The sequence below is a fragment of the Rutidosis leptorrhynchoides genome, chromosome 3, assembly GCF_046630445.1.
Source record: "Rutidosis leptorrhynchoides isolate AG116_Rl617_1_P2 chromosome 3, CSIRO_AGI_Rlap_v1, whole genome shotgun sequence".
NCBI lineage: Eukaryota > Viridiplantae > Streptophyta > Magnoliopsida > Asterales > Asteraceae > Rutidosis > Rutidosis leptorrhynchoides.
The window spans coordinates 511,972,889-511,989,467 of NC_092335.1; the positions used below are offsets into that span (position 1 = coordinate 511,972,889).

At 32.8% G+C, this 16,579-nt stretch overlaps 2 protein-coding genes across 2 annotated transcripts; both read left to right on the forward strand.

Annotated features, from left to right (window-relative positions):
- The first annotated feature begins 6,669 nt into the window (after nucleotides 1-6,669).
- Nucleotides 6,670-7,194, forward strand: LOC139901856 (uncharacterized). The gene has a single exon (XM_071884528.1). The coding sequence runs from the start codon at nucleotides 6,670-6,672 to the stop codon at nucleotides 7,192-7,194; it is 525 nt and encodes a 174-aa protein (XP_071740629.1).
- Nucleotides 7,195-7,375: 181 nt separating this feature from the next.
- On the forward strand, nucleotides 7,376-7,861 carry LOC139901857 (uncharacterized). Its single transcript, XM_071884529.1, has one exon. It carries the CDS (start codon nucleotides 7,376-7,378, stop codon nucleotides 7,859-7,861), a length of 486 nt encoding a protein of 161 aa, XP_071740630.1.
- The last annotated feature ends 8,718 nt before the right edge of the window (nucleotides 7,862-16,579 follow it).

Here is a 16,579-nt window from a genome sequence, read left to right on the forward strand (position 1 = left end):
AATGAGAAAATTAAATGTTCGCCTTAACTTTTGACGTAGTCACGATTGATTTCCGGAATTCAAGGAATTAAAGGAAATCTTCGTAATCTATAAGATTTGATTCTCCGGTATTTACGAAATTTTGAGATTTGTTTGATTAAATGCGGTGATTTGCCTCGATTGATGTGTTTGGAATTTTGCTATAAATTAGCTTCTTTCGTTTCATTATCTTCACCACTTCTATACTTTCTTTCTCAATTCAAACTTCCAAAAGATTAAGAAAATGCTTAATCCAGTTCTGATCCTGGTTATTATATTGACCATCTATGCAGTCATTCTTCTTTTTCTTTTACCGCCAGAGGAATCTGTTTACTTCTACTATGCTCTTGGGGTTATAGTGTTTTTAATTATCCCGTGTCTTTATATTGCTATACGCATTGATATACACGGTTTGTAATTTCGGAGTCGTTATCGGGCTTTATATTTTCCCTTATATGTCGGAGCTTTATGCTTTTGTTTCTTCTTCCCGACTTCAAGTCAAGCGAGTAATGGTCCAGAATTCATAGGTATGAAGTTTCGAATGATCATAATATATAAAGTAGAAAGGAAATGTAATAGCACGATTTGATTTGTCATATTACCAGAATATCCGGAAAAGACCGAATCATAAAGAAAAATATGTTCTTGATATATTTAGAGGTTAAATAGAATGTAAGAGTCGTGTAACATGGAAAATGATGATTATAAAATCTATGAATCATCATCTTCCATTAAAAACTTAGCATGACTTACTGTAATATAATCACGTTGGCCTGATGTTATTATATTATACTAACTCATGCTTCAATTCCCAACACTTCTTCAAAGCATTTATAATTTAAACTCGAATTTTACAGAATATAGAAACTAAAACAGTTTCCTTTATAAAGATATCGCAAAGAGATACTTAATTGCGGACATGAATCGTTATGAAGATATCTTTCGAAATATAGAGGATATTTATGATGATATTTTGGAATTTCTAAGTTCGAAAGTTGATGAAGAAAAATTTTTCGCAAGCTTTTAACATGACTTCGGAGCAAGATATTCTCTAAAGATTTCACCGGATCCAAAATTACCTGGATTCTTTGAATATAGGGTTTGGCCCTTGTGTTTGTCCTTGGTCTCCTCCATGGTTAGCTCAATCCGTTTTTCAGTTCCAAATTTTCTTTTGAGCTTTTCCAACGTACCATTCTTTATTATCAAACTGTTGGCCCTTAAGACCATCTACAATTTTTCTGTTTCCTCTGCATTTAATGCAGCCATATTTGAATCATCGGTTATCAATCCAAAATGGTTTCAAGAAATTTCATTTTTAGATGATTAAACGCTGATTGCGATCGTCAAGATTCAAAGGATGTTTTCAAGAATTTTAAATTTGAAGTGTTTAAGCGTAAGATGCATCCATCAATGGATCTAACGGTTGACGAAGAAATGTTGTGATTTTCAAAAGTAAGGAATGGTAAGTTCGGTGGTTTGATTTGATAATTCATCATAGAATACGAATGAATATAATTCATGAATGTAGTGATCTTTAGGAAGATAACACTTGCTAAAGCTTTACTTAAGTTTCGATATGTCAAAATCAGAGTATGTAACTGAATTTGTATGAAAATGGTTTTTCTTTGGTGAACATATACATATATCATGTGAATGTAAGTAGTATAGTTAACAACTGCTGAATCAGAATGGAAGAATGTACAATGTAACATATTTATATGAGATATGAATATCTCTCGGGTTTTACCTACCCGTTAAAATATTTTTTACAATTAACAGTTTGTACAAAAGAGAAGATATACGTTCATATATGTATTCTTCAGATGTAATCATGATTTTAATGAGCTAATATAATATTAAACTCATTTGATTTGCTGTTGAAACGAGAATAAATAATCTCCAAAACCTTAGAGATTTCATAATTGTCGTGAAATATTTCGCTAATGAAGTTATGAATTAATACTTCATCGTTCATTGTTATTGATATACTTCGGTATATGATGTTGGTGCTCTTGGAATTCTTGTGAAATTCATAAGGCACTAATGATATTTTCTAGAAAGTTTCGAGTACATCGAAAATTAAAGTATACAATCAATCATATATTTGAGTAATACACTTGGTTTATTACGAAATGGAGTTTATTGTATTGAAGCAATGATTAACGATTGTTAAGTTATTAACAAAAGATGTACATCATAGCATATTGTGATATGAATTAACCATGTAGTACATACTAGTTAAGATTCACACGTAATAGCTTAGTACGAAAAGATTTATTATTGTTCCAATCCATATATATAAAGTATACATATGTAATTCTTCAGGAAGAATGAGTCAATACATCTTAACTCATTATTAATAATATTCCTTGGTATCTATGGGGCGTATGATGTTGATGTTTGAGGTACTGAGTGCGATGTTGAGGCATGGAATGCGGATGTTGTCGTTGGTGAAGCTGGTGATGTTGGTGGTGATGCCGATGGTACTGGTGGTACTGGTTATGCTGCTGGTGCTGCTGCTGGTGTTCGTAGGTTTCGCACCATATTCTCCAGAGCCACTACTCGAGCGCGAAGCTCGTTGACTTCTTCTATTATTCCGGGATGATTGGCGGTTCGGACAAGTGGATGAATAAGATCTAAAATTTTAGATATTATATATTCGTGACTGGATATCCTGGAAATGAGGGTGAAAATAGTGTTCCGAACGGGTTCGCCAGTAAGTGCTTCAGGTTCTTCACCAAGAGGTGAATTCGGTTGGTGGAAGGGATCACCTTCTTCTTGTCTCCATTGATTAAGTTTACTACGAACCCATCCCCAATTCATCCAAAATAGATGATGGCTGATTGGTTGGTTCATTCCGGTTACGCTGCCATTGGAGCTCGAAGAGTTCGAGGAATCCATATTATGTGTTTGGAATTAGGGTTTTTGATATGAGATTAGTGTTGAATACTGGATGATATATTCGTCTCCTCGAATACGTGTATATAGCAAAAAGATTTCCGTAATTTATGGAGGGAATTTAGGAAAAGTGTTAGACAAAATCTATTGGGATAGATACGATAATATATAATAAGATATGATGTGTCTATACTTTAATAATGGCAGTATGACGTGTCGAGATCATAAAGTGATAAGTATGTAATCTAATAATCTTTTGATTAAAGACTTTCAATTCGTATACTGTGATAACCCAATGACATTTTTCGATTCATAAACCGATGCATAAAGGCATAAGGCATATAGGTACGTGATATAACAGGGAGTTATATACGTTTGTGTGTGAGTAGTAACAATTATAAAAGTTTCAAAATCATGGATAATATTTCATGTAATACATATGTAATACACATAACCATGATAGATGACTTATGAATGTCAAGAATTTCTGAAATCATTGTGTCGCATTTAGATGCGGTGGTGTAATTGGATAGTACTCAGGAAAGTGAGCAGAGTTCTTAGATTAGCTCATCATTCTAAGATAAGTAAAGTTTCTAAAGTATAGTGTAGCATTTAACAGTTAAAGGCAACAATTAAAGGCACTATGGTCAAGAAAAGTTGTAGTCCTACATTAGGAAAGAGACTTTGATTAGAATCTTTAAGTCAAGTTTGGTAAAGCATGATTGTTAAGATTATAAGGCAATCCTAAGTGCTTTAAGTGTAAGGCAGGAAAGGTTATAGTTTCCTAGATTGCTAAGGCACCCTAGCTAGCAAGTAAGGCACACATAAAATTGCAATCCTGGTTCTCTATAACAGCCTGGTTATGCTCTGATACCAATCTGTAACGTCCTCCCAATAGGGTCTGGAAGAAACGTTACTAATATCAAATAAACCAACATATTATAATACGAGAACAATACTAAATGAGAAAATTTAACTTTATTGAGTACGCAGCGGAAAATGAAATGTCGTTACAATAATGGAAATAACGATAAAGTAATTGTTCATATGCAGAAGTAATAAATGCGATATCTCTTGATCCTAAGTCCAAGTAGCATCACATAAGTAGTAGATAAGAAAGCTTGAATCAAACAGCACCTGAGACAAAACATGCTAAAGTGTCAACCAAAAAGGTTGAGTGAAGTTCATAGGTTTAACAAAAGTAGTTATCGTTGTTTTTAGACCACAAGATTTAGTTGTAAAGTTGATCTCCCGCAGGATCAAAAAGTAGATCTCGCAGATCCAAAAGTTATGCCAGTGCGTGATATTTAGACTAAACGTTCAAGTTTGCCCCATGACAAGTTGTGTCTGTCCTTGTCGGTTTAAATTTCATTATCAAGTAATACAAAGACTGAGTCAAATGTATCGGGGACGTTACTCCCGATAGGCCTACCCCCAATAAATAAGCATGCCGCAGCACTTAAAAATATCACTGTAGGGACTTAGTCGGACGTAGCCGGGTATAGCATAGTTTTAGCAGTTGGTACTTGTGTCTAAATTGTAAATAGTAAAAGCAGCATGTGTCTCACCCCAAATAAGTTAAATAAGTTTGCTAGCAATAAAGAGTGGGGCTATGAATTCACCTTAGTAAGTAGAGAGAGAGTTATTCCTCGAAATAAAGAGTTGAACGAGTGAGCAGGAAAGTCAACCTATTGACATTTAAGAGTAGTTAAGTGTTTTGCCCATGTTTAAGTTTAAGTATGTGTTTAAGTATAGTTTGTTTTACTAAGTTTCTATTCCTAGTAAGTTACTATTTTTATAAAGTTTCTATTTTTAGAAAGTTTCTTATTTTACTAAGTTTCTATGACTAGAGAGTTTCTACTTTTATCAGTGTTTTTCATTTTAGGATACTTGCCGTATTAGATAAGCTTCCAATCACCCCTTTCCCTTCGAATGGCTAATTTAGATCTAGGGGCTTGAGCCATAGGACCCTTTAAATCGGAAATCCAAACTCTCTGCCTAGAATCTCATAGAAACCATTCGTCAAGAAAGTTTGAAGATCTATACATCTCTAATACATATCCCAAAATGTTTTTGTGCTACAATATAAGTAGTAGGTTACAGGTGCTAGTAATAGTAATAGTGTATACATGTTAAGTACTAGTATAAGTAGTATTAGGGTTTCATTAATTAGGGTTAGTTAATTAAAGTAGTAATTAATAACTAGGGTTTAGTAATTAATGTCCTAGGGTTTCATAAATGTTTAGAGTTTAATTAATTAGGGTTTAAGAATTATAGTTTAGGTGTAATTAGGGTTTAAGGTTTTAATATGTATATGTATATATAATTCGTATATATATGTATATATATATATATATAAAATATATTTTTTTTACATGTATATATGTATATATAAATCTAGGTGTGTTTATGTATATACTTATGAATAACAAGTTTATAATATGAATATGAATTAACAAAGATCAAAGTTTATGTAAATAGTTTAGGGTTTATGTTATACCTTTGAAGATTCAAGATAATTAACAAAGAAAAGATGAACACGATGAAGATGGAAGATCAAAGCCTTGAAAATCTTGAAGAACTCCTTGAAGATTCTTGAAGAACACGAAGAACAAGCTTGAAGATTCGAATACCACAAGAGAGGGAAAGGGAGAGATTGTTTTTGAGAGAGGATTTTGGTGTGATTTGTGAATGAGAAACTAGGAGTCTAGGAGTGTTTATATAGTACAAGTATTAGAGTGTTAGTCAACATAAGGATGTTCTAATTAATGATTTTATTTTGTTTTATAATTTTTAGTCAACAATAGGTGGTACTAGTTTATAATTAGTCAACATAAGGATGTACTAGTTTATACTTTATTTTTAGTCAACATAAGGATGTAATATTTTTTTTTTAGTCTCATTATTATTACTATTATTATTATTATTATTTTTACATTTACTACATGATAAGTATTATTTTCTTTTTACTAATTCATGACTTGTATATGTTTAGTTCCCAATTGTTTTATTATTTATATAAATGTCACTTTTTATTTATTACTTATAGGTTATTAGTTATAATATTACATAAATGCATAAATTTTAATTAGCAGTGAGTGTCGACAAATAGTTTATTATTTTCATCTTTTATTAACTTGTCAATTTTTGTACAAAGTTAATTAATATGTTTTCTAACTCTTAACATTTAACAATTGTTGATTAAAGTTTAATCATTAAGTTTTAATTATATTGTTTGGGCTTTTAATATTGGAAAAATATAGAATGGAAAAATGAGGGTCGTTATACAATACGCTGACGATACTATCATTTTTGGTAATTGGAACAAAGTCGAAGTGAGAAACATTTTAACAATCCTCAAATGTTTTGAAGACCTTTCAGGTCTCAAAATCAATCTTTGTAAAAGTTGTGTCTATGGAATTGGTACGTCAAACTCCGAATTAAATAACATTGCCAGTTGGTTTGGTTGTAAAGAGGGTTCATTTCCGTTTAACTATCTTGGTCTCCCAATTGGTGCGAACCTAAAGCTACATAGTAGTTGGTCTCCCATTTTTGAAAAAGTTAAAAAACGGTTAGCAAATTGGAAAGCCAAATCGATTTCATTTGGGGGTAGGTTAACCCTCATAAAATCGGTCTTAAGTAGCATTCCGTTGTACTACTTTTCTCCTTTTTAAAGCCCCTTTAAGTGTTATTAAAGAACTCGAAAGTATGAGACATGATTTTTTTTGGGGAGGTTCTTCCGATGAACGGAAAATGGCTTGGGTTAAATGGAGTCAAATTCTCCTACCTTACGACTTTGGCGGTTTAAATGTTTGCTCACTAAAACTAAAAAATTACTCCCTTTTAGCAAAGTGGTGGTGGAGATTTCTTACAAACGAAAATGCTTTTTGGGTACGTGTCATCAAAAGTATTTATGGCCATAGTAGTGGGTTGGGTTGTGTCGCTTCCTTACCCGAAAATAAATTGAAAAAGCTATCGGGTCGAACGTGGTCTAACATCATTATCCTTGATCAAACCCTAACCAAGTTAGGGTTTAATTTATCTAATGCGTTTGTTAAATATGTAGGAAAAGGCTTGGACACTAGTTTTTGGAGCGACGTTTGGTTGGGTGACTCACCTCTCAAAGTCACGTACCCAAGACTCTATCGACTTGAGCTTAATAAAGATGCCGCTGTTGCTAATCGAATCTCCTTTGATGCTGGTGCTGCGGTTTTTTCCTGGTCCTGGTCTACTCAACCAAGGTGGAGAACTAATGATGAACTTGTTAAGTTAACATAATCCATCAAACATCACAAGTTTTCATGTAATACTCTCGCTTCGTGGTCATGGTTACATTGTAAAAACGGGCTGTTCACCACTGATTCCCTCATGCACATTTTAAACACCCCCTCGGCAGCCACTCTCATCTCATCATCCCAAGTGAGCTAAACCCCATCGACCCGAAAAAATTGGTATCTTTATGTGGAGAGCAAAGCAAAATAAACTCCCGGTTAGAGTCGAACTAGATAGAAAAGACATTGATCTTCACTCAACAAGATGCCTGGTATGTGATGATGATATTGAAACTCTGCACCATTCCCTGATCTCGTGTAGCCTTTCCATCGATATATGGGATAAAATTCGAAGGTGGTGGAAGTATGACAACATAAATTTCTCGTGTATTTCGGATATGACCAAAAGTGCTAACCCTCATCTAAACACAACCCTTGGAGCTTCCATATGGCAAACGGTAGTATGGGTCACGTGCTACTTCATTTGGATCAACCGAAACGATCGGGTTTTTAGCAACAACATTCTTAGTGCAGCGAAGATCGTCTCGAATATTCAAAGTAAAAGCTTCGAGTGGATCAACTCTCGGTGGAAAAAAGGTTCCTTAGACTGGTTAACGTGGATCTCTAATCCCAGTCGGTTCAATGCAAATCACACAAAAGATGGTATTGGTTAAAGGCAGGTTTTTATGCCGGATTCTATCGTGTTAATCCTTGGTCCGTGTCTAAGTGGGTTAGGGTCAAATACTTTGTCGCTGTGTTTTTCAGCACTGTATCTTGGTTCCTAATCCAGCTTGTCATATACAAGTTGATCCAACCTAGGTGTACACGATAGATGAAGGCTTTTTCCTGCCCAATCTTTAACCAGAACATTTGTATATTTCCTGTTTTTATTTTATTTTTTTTATTTTTTAGGTATCATCTCGAGCTCCTATATTGTATAGTTTTAGATCTCTTTCGTGTGGTTGTAAATTGGGTCCCTTGACCACTCCTCGTTGTATCTCTTTTTTCTTTAATATAATTTGTTGGCTTTTCAAAAAAAAGGAAAAAAAAAAAAGGAAAAAAAGATGGTTTTATTTTTTAACAGCTGAAATTGAAATTTTATTAAGGAATGGGAAGGAATTAGTCAAAAAAGGGTGAAACACCACACTGGATGAGCAAGCCAATCAAACCAACTAGGCATCTTGAACAAACACAAAAGAATAAGAATTTATGCATTTTTTATTAGAATTTTAAATGTATGTCTGTGTTACTTTCTATAAAAATCAAAGGATAAAGATTTATGATTTATGAAAATATATATACAATCATATATTGAGTTAGTAGTTTACAATTAAATCTGTGATTTTAGTTGATTATTACGAGCTTAATGATATATTAATCAAGTAAAAAACAAATACTACAGTCTTAATTAAGGAGTACTGAGTGAAAATGGCCAAAGTTTACAATTGTACGGAGTACCAAATTCCACCCACTTTCTCACTTGCAACTCAAAATGTATCTCCAAGTCAAAGTTTATGATTTTTTTTAACGAAAGAAGTCACTGACGGAATCCGAACACAATGTCAAAATGCACCCACCAAATCATTTCTTAGGACGAATAATTATAGTCCTACCGCACTTCAGTAAGAAACTTCACAGCAAATCCAGCTCTTATCTTTGCAACTCGAGTAATTATCCGTTGACAATGCGTTTCGTTAATATAGAAGGTCTTGCTCAAAATACAAAATGAGCCTCCCAAAAAATTAAACTTTTCGATCCACAAAAAAAAAATATATTTACATATTAACTAATAGACAAAAGTTATGAATAGTACCAGGGGCATTTTCAACTTTTCACCTTTTTTTTAAATTTTAACTAAATTTCATTTTACCAACAAAGGCCCCCACACTTTTTAAAAAAATTCAAATCGACCTCCAAACAGAGGGTAAAGTGTCAAATAACCATTTTCATAAAAAATCTTAAATAAACTTCACCCAAATATTCATTGAGTCATATCTTCTCGCTCGCAACGAGTTAAATTTTTCCGACACCATCGTTAAACTCGAAATAATTTTAGGAACACAATGTCACTGGCTATACGCAAAACTGACGCTTTTTAAAAAACGCTAAATATTTGGGGTACTTTTCATACACGTTGATTTTGCGTTAAATTTTTAAAAGTCGACAATTCCATAGCGAAACGCGGAGATGCACATATATTGTTAATTTAAAATAACATTTAAATCTCTCACGGGTTATACCTTTTAGTTCGACTCGAGTTGCGCTTCAACGACATCATCGTTAGCCACAAAATAATTTTACTAAAAGCAATAAAATACATTAAAAATTGAACCCGGGCGCGAAGCGAGGGTTCAATAACTAGTTATTACTAAAATTAATCAACAATCAAAAACTTTTCAAAGAAACGAATGAAACTGATTTATTCTCAAACAAGTGATCTCATTTTATTTAAACTATAAACGATAATTCTAACATTTTTGTAAGTAAAGTTGTTAGAAACTTTTTCTACTTTATACTTTCCAAGATATCATTATCAATAGTTATTAACATCAAAGTGTTACAACTTATAATTAAATTTTTAAATGATCATCGATGTTATGTACGTAAGTTAATCCTCAATAAAAGGAGTTTGCACGTATCTTTTTTTTCTTCATCTTTGAGATGGTTCCCAACTTGCCTTTTAATTGCGCAAAACAATTTTTGAATTAATATATTTTTTTCGTTCGATCATTGAAAAATAATATACTAGTTTCAAACTATTAGTGATGGAAAATCGTGTGTACTTTTAAATCAGATTAACGCAGCGGATAGTTAAAATAATAATCAATTATTATTTTATAAACCATTTACAAAATTAAATATTAATATATTTAAATTTAATAAAACATGCACATGATTAACAATCCCAAAGATCCAGTTACACCATAATAATTGTCATGAATATTAAATCATAAGATGAGTTAACGATATACCTTTCTTGAAGAAACTGATGAACGGAGAGAAACCTACGATCAAAAGTATGACCGTCTCTTTGGATAGTCCACACTACACTTCAAACAACGTCAATGGATGCTAGTCCAAACCCAAGTAATAATTAATCAACCTTTGATTAATATTATGAACCCAAAATAATACTCCGTATGAAACAATGTTATTTCTTTTCTTACTTTCTCTCTTTTCTCTTTTCAATTCTCTCGTTAGTTTTTATGAAGGCAAAAGACCATATATATAATATGAAGTAAAGTAAAACGTATCAATCAATATGAATCACAGATATATTTTCCTTTATAAGACAAACAACTTTTTCAAAAAAGATATTGAAATAGAAATAAGATAGAGAAGTATAAATTCATTAAACAATAAAGTCGTATTTCTCAAATACTTTAGGGATATGTTATGTAACTTATAATTAATAATTTCTATCATGTCGCTTTCATGTGAATAGTAAATTAATTAATTTCATTTCATTTACTATTCATATGAATAGTAAATGAATTAATTTCGATTTACTATTTTGTTACTTGAGTAATATATATACATCATATATATATTTTTATTTGACGTCTCGGTGTATATGTGTGTGACCCCGAAGGCACAAATGTAGTTGGCCATATAGTTATATGTTGTACCTTGCACATTAATTCTACAGACTCCCACTTGTGTATGGCACAACACTAAATAACTATACAAACAATGGTAAGCGTCTAGCAACACATCATTGTCCCCAAATTCATGTGAGGGTAGTTTCTCGAAACTGTTTATGGTGAGTTTTAAATGTCATTCGTCCTTTTGTTTCAGATACTTTAGTTAAACTTGAGATATGGATCATCGGTCATTCTCATTTGTTTAACAATTTTATTTCTCGATCTTAGAATTTAATTAGATCACCAAATTAATTAAGTATCATCTTAATTACATCTGGGTGTGGCCACACAAATATCTTATTCATTCATCGAGGAGCTCAAAAAGTATCTAACTCCAAACATTTTAGAGGAACAAATCCTATATTGCATACATGTGTTTATCACGAGCTTTACATTATACTCAATAATGGCCTTTATAACAGCCTTATTCAGGACAACGTTTAACCATATCAAAATACAATGCTACACTCATCAAGACGGGCGTGCATCTCAAGTCTAAGGACACAAAGACATAATCACAAAAAGATTTACTACTGACTACAATCCATGTAGTGGCATCTCATGGTTGGGTCATTCCAATATTCATCATCAATGAATACATATGAATTTTGGTCTCAACAAGTTAACTATTCATCATCAATGAATATAACTAAAATTTCACATTAATCTTAATTCATGATTATTCCCATAACATGACCGATTATGGAGATTTTGAATAATCAACAATTATTCATGGATTATTGATGATGTAGCGTGGGGGTACGTGATAGTACTATATTTTACTACGAAATACGTTACAAATTACACAAGTTTTAATTATTTATTTACAAAATGGATATACCTAAACCTTGCTACAACACTATAGGCAGTGTACCTAATCGTAGAGTAGTATAGTTTTTAGTAAGTCCGGTTCGTTCCACAGGGAGCGGGCTTATTGCACACTATATTTTTAAACAACTATATTTGTACAAAATATTTATAATTATATATAATAATATATAAAAGGAGGTTTACCGTTTAATGACCAGTTTGTCGATTTATATTTTAAGTGAAGCGTATAGTAAATGACGATATTTAAATAACAATATAAAATAAATAACAATAATTAAAATGACAATAAATAAAAGTACGAAGAAATATGAAATAAAATATATTATGCTTATTTAAACTTCCGTAACCATGATGTTTGACGTTTTGATTTTTAGTTTATTCCCATGGGTTAATTGTCCTTTGTCCTGGATTATTTGATAAGTCCATCTGGTTTTTGTCCATAACGGTCCATCAGTCATAAATATAAAGTGCGAGTGTCCTCGTCAAATTATCCTTATGTCCGAAGTCAAATATTCCAACTAATTGGGGATTCGAATTGTAACAAGGTTTTAATACTTTGTTTAATGAATACACCAGGTTATCGACTGCGTGTAAACCAAGGTTTTACTACTTTGTTAACAATTACACCAATTACCCTTGAATGTAATTTCACCCCTGTTTTAATTATTCTAGTGGCTATTAATCCATTCCCGTGTCCGGTTAAATGAACGATTATTCGTACATATAAATACCCCGCCCATCGTGTCCGATTGAGTGTATATGGTAATTTATAGGGACGCCCAATTGTAGATCTTTATATTAACATTAACAAACTATCATTTAGTTAAACAAATATAAAGCCCATTAATAGCCCATAGTCTAATTTCCACAAGTGTCGTTCTTTTGTCCAAACCCCAATTATGGTACAAAGCCCAATTACCCAATTTTAGTAATTAGCCCAACATCATGATTACTTCGTTTTAAATAAGCATAATAATAACTTAGCTACGAGACATTAATTTAAAAAGGAGAACATAGCTTACATTGATTATTTATCGCGTAGTGTTACACGGACAGAGCTTCGACTTTAAAAACCCGTAAAAATAACTTTTACATAACCCAAACTAATCTAATATAACACTAATCTATACTATATATACATATATATATTTATTTATATTATACTAGGGAGTATTATTATTATTATTTATTTTTTATTTTTTATATTTTACATGCAGAACTCGAGAGCTTTTATAGCCAGAACTGAAATTCACTGCTCCGCGAGTCGCGGCCATTTTGGCCTTCCAGCTCCGCAAGTCGCGGAGGTTCCAAAACCAGCCCACAAGTTCAAGATCCAAGGCTGCCGACGGTTTTTATTTAAATATATATAATATATAAATAATTTTTATAATTATTTATATATTATATTATATTTATATACATAGTAGACTCGTAATTTTTTTTCCTTTGCGTCGAGCGTTGAGAGTTGGTTCATGTACCGGTTCCGGATTTTCGAACGTCCTTGCGTACAATTTAATATCTTGTACTTTGCGTTTTGTAACTTGTACTCTTGTCATTTTTAGACGTTTTTCATCAATAAATTGAACCTTTTGAATTGTATCTTGAACATTTGAGCTTTTTGGATGTTTGTGTCTTCAAATCTTCGTTTTCGCCTTTTGTCTTAACACTTATTTATTTAAACAATTACAATGAAAATATAATACAATTACATATGAAAACCTATTATTTAGGAGGGATATTGCTATGAAATATATGTTCCTTTTTAGCCTTATCAAACATCCCCACACTTGAGCGTTGCTTGTCCTCAAGCAATACAGAATTTGAAATAAAAACATACATGAATCACTTTTTTATTCATCACACTTTGTACATCAGTGATTTTGATATGGTGGTATAAACAATGATAGTAACGATAGAACCATGGTTAAAGGTGGGTGTGTCATCCACAGTTGCCTCGGGTTTAGGTCAACGACACTTGCAATCAAATAGCCGATTTACTTTCGGTTTCCAAAGCAAAGTGCACATTTGAAAGGCGGTTTACAGTCCCACATGACTATGAAAATTTAGATCCGTAAGGAAATTGGATCTTTATGAAAACATTTGATCTTTTGAAAATTCAATCTAGTTTTTACCCTAGATAAGTTTTCCGGAATAACCCTTCACTGGTGTTTGCAAATTATTTTTGTGGGTTGTGTGGGTTTCAGATTTGAAAATTTTAGCTCAACACTTGTGGTTTTGTGTTACCCACTTGCTAACCTTGTATTGGGAAAGCAACACGTCCAGTATACTTGCTCCGTATATTACCTTTCGGTAAACTACCGTCCGGTTGTAAAGGAAAGCGATGAACAAGAAACTGTTAAGGCAATGTCCCATGACTTGCTTTTGATTATGGTCTATAAATGTGTCGGATGCTATTACTATCCTTTGTAGGAGCAATAGTAAAGATCATCCTATGATTTTTCGGTCTGGCACAAGGTCCTGTCTCCGACCATGCTATGCAACCACCGTTCTTACGGTTGACACCCGATTTGGTTCAGGTGACCTAATGAATTCCAGATGAATTCCTAGGATTTTACGTTCAAAGGTAATGAACGCATTGAAAATGGGTTTTCAGAAAACAAATCGGTTTTATTTTTGATCAAAATATTTTCTCGTTCAAGCTCGAGTTTAGATATCATTGAATTCCATGAGTTTGTAATTCTCAATCTTTAAGGTCAATCTCAAGGATTGAGTAATATCAGGCTTAAAAGCTGATTTTTGATCTTTAAGGAGATTATCCTTTCTGGAGATCTGATTCATTAGTCTTATCAAGCTAATTTGCACGGTGCCCCCCCCCCCATTGTACGAGATAAATCCTTCTCATGGTTAGGATAAATCTGACCACTTGGCGACCCTGTTTGATGCTGAGGTCCGTGGATTTCCTGCTGATTTTAGAGATGACTTTTCTAGATTTTTCGTCAACCTACAGCTGGTCTGGACGACAACTTCCTGACCTAAATCAAGAAGCGCGTGTCTTTTTCGGAAGACTTTACTTCCTTTTAATGATGGAATTGATTCATCGTGTAGATCCATCTTTTCTTTCAAATATATTATAGTAAATCGGGTAAAACTGATTAAAATCGTCCAAAACAAAAGTACATGCAATAACTTTACAGAAACATGTGATAGATAGTTTTTAATTGAATAACTTAGTACATTCTCCCCACACTTAGTTTCTTTCTTTGCCTTTTTATTCTCCTTTATTCCATTTTAAATGAATTCAATCGTTTTAGGGTGTTTCTCAATTTATGTCCTTTCCGAGGTAACGATAATTTCGGTATTAACACCTAGTTTTCACCGTTCATAAATATATATAAACATGATTTTAAATTCATTTAGTTTAAAATTTTTCAAATTTTCATAAAATTTAGAAAATAAGCCAAGTATAAACCTGAGAGAATTTATAACCCTTCCCCACACTTGAGATCATGCAATGCCCTCATTTGCATGAAATCAGACTATAATTATAAATTCATGAGGGTGATTAGTGTAGAAAAGTAATTAAAAATACCCAGTTTGTAATTACAAAGCTCGTCGAATGATAGATGGCGCGCCTCATCGTTCATTCCTTTTATTGTTTTATCACACATGTTTTTCTTCAAAAATGGTTGCTTTTCTGAACTGTTTGTTAATTTTTTTTTTTTTTGAAATACATATTTTACCCTAACTTATCATGCATGGTTATTAACGAGTTATGCACTAACCCGAACCCCTATTTTAACGTTAAGTGGGGTTAGACTTCCCCACACTTAGCTGACGACATGTGAAGTCGGTAGAATAAGTTCCACGAATTAGAATAGTGAGCCAGTTATTTATATCTCGGGTGGTGTATAATATATCAATGGGTTTAAAGTTTAGACTCACCCGATCGTCACTACCTAATTCTTTTTTAAATGTAGCTTTTAGTAAATGGATATGTCTCTTTTCTGGTTCTTGGTCAAATGGATCGATATACACCGACATACTTATATCTATAGGGTGGACAATTTCTAATATTTCCTTCCTTCTATTCTCGGGATCAAAGGTTTCACCTCTATTACCCAATTGGGTGAAATCCGAGGTGTCATTATCTATTACAGCTCGTAGTTCATCTTGGGTAGATAACTCGTCTATTGAGAATATTGGGTTGGAAGGTTGTGGAATGGTGAATTTCGGTTTGGCCTCGGGGGTAAAATTTTCAACGTTATCGTTTTCCCAAGAGTACCAATTTGTCATCCTTACTTTATCTTTATTGGTTGATGGATTGATGCTTTCGTCAGTAGAGGCTAATGTGTCGATATATTGTGAAATTGGTAAGACTGAATAAAAAGTATCATCGGGGTAGTTGGTGATTTCGGAGCTCTCGAATTCATCAAAATTCGATGATATGGGATTTTTTTGAACATGTCTCCTCAGATCAACAGGTGTGTAATTTGATAGAGTTTCAGCTTGCCGGTTTACAAACTCTCTCATTTGTTCATTTTGAGCATCGAGTTCTTCGAGTTTGATTTTTATAATGTTTAAAGAATTTTCGGACACGTAATTTTCCTCGTCTTCTGGTTGTTGACTTTGGATATATTTTTGGGAATAATCCCAATTTGAATTGTGTTCTTCGTAATCGTTCCATTCAGGTTCCGTGGGTGCGTAATTTTCCATAGGAACGTAATAGTAACATTCCCATGTTGAGTGATAATCTCCACAGATTTCACAACCAGTTATTGTTTCGTCATTCATGATCCAAGATTGACCGAACGAATTGTCATCAACACTCGTTTGAGAGTATTGATTTAATTGATTTTGGATATCAAAAAGAGTTTCCATAGCCTTGTTTTCAAAATTTTCCATTTTATTGCGCTGGCCAAATTTTAGCTACAATGTGGTGCATTTACTAATTATCCT

Excerpts from the sequence above, each read along its gene's own strand:
- LOC139901856 (XM_071884528.1), top strand. The coding sequence starts at position 6,670 with ATGGCTTGGGTTAAATGGAGTCAAATTCTCCTACCTTACGACTTTGGC.
- LOC139901857 (XM_071884529.1), top strand. The coding sequence starts at position 7,376 with ATGTGGAGAGCAAAGCAAAATAAACTCCCGGTTAGAGTCGAACTAGAT.